Source organism: Cervus elaphus, chromosome 5 (assembly GCF_910594005.1).
Source record: "Cervus elaphus chromosome 5, mCerEla1.1, whole genome shotgun sequence".
Lineage (NCBI taxonomy): Eukaryota > Metazoa > Chordata > Mammalia > Artiodactyla > Cervidae > Cervus > Cervus elaphus.
This window is the reverse complement of record NC_057819.1, coordinates 69,137,086-69,142,152: the sequence shown is the minus strand read 5'-3', so window position 1 is coordinate 69,142,152 and position 5,067 is coordinate 69,137,086. Positions and strand designations below refer to the sequence as shown.

General features: G+C 40.0%; 1 protein-coding gene across 1 annotated transcript; it reads left to right on the top strand.

Annotated features, from left to right (window-relative positions):
- The first annotated feature begins 1,242 nt into the window (after window positions 1-1,242).
- LOC122693497 (olfactory receptor 4C6-like) lies at window positions 1,243-2,172 on the top strand. Its single transcript, XM_043900981.1, has one exon. It carries the CDS (start codon window positions 1,243-1,245, stop codon window positions 2,170-2,172), a length of 930 nt encoding a protein of 309 aa, XP_043756916.1.
- The last annotated feature ends 2,895 nt before the right edge of the window (window positions 2,173-5,067 follow it).

Genomic DNA, 5,067 nt, shown 5'->3' with positions numbered 1-5,067 from the left:
CTTCCTGAAGCAAAGAAAGAGATTAAGCTTTTGTTTTCTTTAATCAGCATTTTTGGAAAGTAATTAGAATCTTGGGAGGTTAGTTAGAGGTTATAAATCATGTGTCCAGGATTATATTTATAATAAAAACATGCTCTTCATTGTAGTCTCATCATTGAATTAATCATTGAATTTTATTGTAGAATTATTGAATAAGATAAGCACAGGAAGCATAAATTTGCCTCTCTGTGTTGTCATAATATAGAAATTATTGAATTTTCATTATATCTTTCATACTGAGCACTCAACATTATAGTAAAAGTAGCAATATAGGTTGTTTTTGTTGGTATTGATTTTGATGCAGGAAAACCTGGACTTGAACTTGGCTTCAATGTTTATTATCTTTGGGAACTTGCTGTCATTTTTTCACTCATTTTTGCCTCAGTATCTTATCTCTAAAATGAAGAAAATGCTTCATGGGATAGTCTAGTGCCTGATACACAAGAGAGATTTATTGAATAGTTAGAGTATGCAATAATAATCCAATTTGATAGGAAGAAATGCAGATGAAAAGAGTATAGTTCTTAATAAGTGGAATACGACTTGGGATATGACCTACCTGCTTTGCAGGGCTCTTCAACTAAAACATTCCAGTAATAAGTAAGAATATGAAGCAAATGAGCTGAAATAAAATGTTCTGAGGTTACTAGGTATGTCCAGTGATACTTTAAGGTCAGTTTCCTAGGTTGGGGTTCCTAAAAGGCAGCAGCTGAGAGGACTTGTGTGTAGGTAGTTCATTTTGGAAAAGAAAATGAAGGCAGTTAATGGGGTGAAACAGAGTGAAACAGAGGAGGAGCAAATCTGAATCTTAGATTGTGCTAGGCTGGTTACCATTTATCCACTGGCTCCTATCGACTGGTGATCTAGGATTTCCTAAAGGTATGTTAATTCCCACATTGCCACATGGTTGATGTCCCAGGGTGATGAAGCAGGGTCTTCTAAGTGTCTCAAGCAGCAAGTGTCAGAAAAGCAAGAGATACACTGGTGAGAGGTGTTGTATGGGGAATGATCAAGGTGTTATCAGGATACAATTGTTTGCAGCAAGTTGCTGTAGTGATGGCTGAAGGAAAAGGCAAGTCAAGAGGATGTGAGAGAGAGTTCAAAAAATAAAAATCCCAAATTTGTAATAATTACTAATTTAGAATAATATTCCTTTGTAAATTTTCCAGCTCAGAGAGATAAGCTTACATCAGCCCATAGTAAATGGGGAATCCCAACAATGTGACGGAATTCATTCTTTTGGGCATTGCAAAGAATCCAGAGCTATGGAAAATACTCTCTGCTGTGTTTCTAATCATGTATGTGTCCACCATTTTGGGAAACCTCCTCATTGTGGTAACTGTGGTCACAAGTCAGAGTCTGAGATCACCCATGTATTTTTTCCTTACATCCTTCTCCTTCATGGATATCACCTACTCTTCCATCATTGCCCCCAAGATGATTGTGGACTCCCTCTCTGAGAGCACTGCCATCTCCCTCAAAGCCTGCATGACCCAGCTCTTCATTGACCACTTCTTTGGTGGAGTGGGCATCATCCTCCTTATTGTGATGGCCCATGACCACTATGTGGCCATCTGTAAGCCCCTGTACTACATGACCATCATGAGGCCTCGTGCATGCTGCCTACTACTGGGAAGGTCATGGGTGGGGGCATTTACCCATGTAACAGTGAAGCTTCTCTTCATGTATCAAATTCCCTTCTGTGATCCTAATGTCATTGATCATTTTATGTGTGATTTGTTTCCGTTGCTGAAACTGGCCTCCATGGACACCCGCACCCTGGGCCTCTTAGTCATCCTCAACAGCGGGGTGATGTGTGTCACCGTCTTCTTCCTCCTTGTCACCTCCTATGTGGTCATCCTCTGCTCTCTGATGTCCTGCAGCTCCGAAGAGTGGAGTAAAGCCCTCTCCACCTGTGGCTCCCACCTCAGGGTGGTCTTCATGTTCTTTGTGCCTTGTATTTTCTCATACATGAGGCCTGTAGTCACCTACCCCATAGACAAGGCGATGGCTGTATCCTTTACCATCGTTGCACCCATGTTAAATCCCCTGATCTACACCTTGAGGAACGTGGAGGTGAAAAACGCCATGAGGAAACTGTGGATGAAACAAGGGGCCTTGTGTGGTCATTAGCTTACATGCTAAGAGCCGTTCTTTCTTACAAGGACAATGTGCTTTTACCTTCCCATTCATTCTGATCTATTGAGGATACAGTAGTTACTGGCATCATTTAATCATGCAAATCCGGCCAAGATTCTATAATCCTGTTACTCCCCACCTCTCCAGTGCACGCGGTGCTCCATTCCTTTTCTAACAAGGCTCTGCCCACTTTCTCTTTCTCGCTCTACATTTTTCTCCTGCCTTTTGAATAATTCAAGCCTTTTCTAGTTTATGACTTTTGCTTTTCTTACACTGCTTACTCCTGAAATTCTCTTTCCCAGAGTTCTTCTTCTCTGGCTCTATTTTTTTTTTTTTTCTTCCTTCAGATGAACTGTCATCTCCTTAGACATTTTCCCTGATAACTTTCTTCTAGGTAACTCTTTAACTCTTCATCTGATTATATCCTTAGTATCAATGTCTGAAACTAAACTTTAGCAATTATTTCTTGGCTTTTGTTTTCTCTTTTCCCTCCAACAAAGTTATAATCCCTGTAAGGTCAGAAGTTGTGTTTATTGCTTCATGCTGTCCTTAATAAATACTGTTGAATGAATGTAAGCCTAAAAGTAACTTGTTTTTTTCTTAATACAAATTAATACCAAAAAGGGGCATATATACACACACACACACATATATATATAAAAGAAATATAGGAGTTAGAATTATCTGATTTCATGTTTCCAAGTGTCTTTTCCAGAGACATTTGGAAGAAAGTACAATCTCAGATTAGTACTTTACTTAGTAGTTTACTATTTAATAAGGAATCAATTTCCCTGGTACCTCAAACGGTAAAGTGTCTGCCTACAATGCAGGAGACCTGGGTTCAACCCCTGGGTCAGGAAGATCGCCTGGAGAAAGAAATGGCAACCCACTCCCGTATTCTTGCCTGGAAAACCCCATGGATGGAGGAGCCTGGTAGGCTACAGTCCATGGGGTCGCAAATATTCAGACATGACTGAGTGACTTCACTTCACTTCACAGCACTCCCAAAATTCCCTGCTGCTGTTATTTGTCCTTTAAAGAGGCAGAATAAGAATCACTCACACTGGGAGTCAACATACTTCAGAATCTAGTGTCTGTAGCTATGCCCTATATGAGAAAAAATGTAACTCTATAGAGACCTAAATTTTTCTTTAACTGTGGGAAAATTTTTCTTGCTGTTACATCATAGAGTTGGATTTGAAAAACCAAATGACATTTCTTTTCCTCTAGATTTTGCTTTGCCTGTCACTAGAGAGATACTGATCCCTTTTAAACTGCCTCCCTCACCTAGCATATGGGATATCTAAACTTGTATGCAGGTCAGGAAGCAACAGTTAAAACTGGACATGGAACAACAGACTGGTTCCAAATAGGAAAAGGAGTACGTCAAGGCTGTATACTGTCACCCTGCTTATTTAACTTATATGCAGAGTACATCATGAGAAACACTGGGATAGAGGAAGCACAAGCTGGAATCAGGATTACCAGAAGAAATATCAATAACCTCAGATATGCAGATGACACCACCTTTAAGGCAGAAAGTGAGGAAGAACTAAAGAGCCTCTTGATGAAAGTGAAAGAGGAGAGTGAAAAAGTTGGCTTAAAGCTCAACATTCAGAAAAATAAGATCATGACATCTGTCCCATCAGTTCATGGGAAATAGATGGGGAAACAGTGGAAACAGTGGCTGACTTTATATTTTGGGGCTCCAAAATCACTGAAGATGGTGACTGCAGCCATGAAATTAAAAGACACTTACTCCTTGGAAGGAAAGTTATGACCACCCTAGACAGCATATTACAAGCAGAGACATTATTTTGTCAGCAAAGGTCCATCTAATCAAGGCTACGGTTTTCTAGTAGTCATGTATGGATGTGAGAGGTGGAGTATAAAGAAAGCTGAACACTGAAGAATTGATGCTTTTGAGGTGTGGTGTTGGAGAAGACTCTTGAGAGTCCCTTGGACTGCAGAGATCCAACCAGTCCATCCTAAAGGAAATCAGTCCTGGGTGTTCATTTGAAGGACTGATGTTGAAGCTGAAACTCCAAAACTTTGGCCGCCTGATGGGAAGAACTGACTCATTTGAAAAGACCCTGATGCTGGAAAGATTGAGGGCAGGAGGAGAAGGGGATGATACAAAATGAGATGTTTGGATGGTATCACCGACTCAATGGACATGAGTTTGGGTGAACTCCAGGGGTTGGTGGTGGACAGGGAGGCCTGGCATGCTGCTGTTCATGGGTTTGCAAAGAGTCAGACATGATTCAGTGACCGAACTGAACTGAAGATAATCAGTTGACAAGAGGGAATGTGATACAAGGTGAGATGTGAAAATTACACAGGTTCCTTCTGATGCAAGGTGAGATGTGAAAATTAAACAGATTTCTTCTGATCAAGAAATCTGTTATTTTTTGACTTTTAAGTTCAGAAAAAATTATCGGCATCAGAATAATTTTGATTAGAAGAATAATTAAAATTAAAATTCTTCATGTGACTATGGATAACTCAGCAATTTGGCATCAAACATCTTTGCTCATAGGCTTCCCAGATGGTACTAAAAAACAGACCTGGTAAAGAACAGGCCTGCCAATGCAGAAGACATAATAGATGCCTGGAAAATCCCATGAATAGAGGAGGCTGCTGGGCTCCACAGGGTAGTAAAGAGTAGGACATGACTGAAGCAACTTGGTACACATGCACACATCTTTGCACAGGGCATCCATTTGATTTTTGGAATATCATAACAGAGCATAATGTTTACTGGTTGCCTACAATATCTTAAAATTGAACATCTGGATTCATCTAATTATTTTTCTTGTCTCATGTCAAAGAAGAAGAAAAAGCTGCTGACAGTTTGTAAATGTTGATCTCTATGGGAACTTTCTGATG

Bases quoted from the DNA above. Each gene is read 5' to 3' on its own strand.
- LOC122693497 (XM_043900981.1), top strand. From the start codon at position 1,243: ATGGGGAATCCCAACAATGTGACGGAATTCATTCTTTTGGGCATTGCA.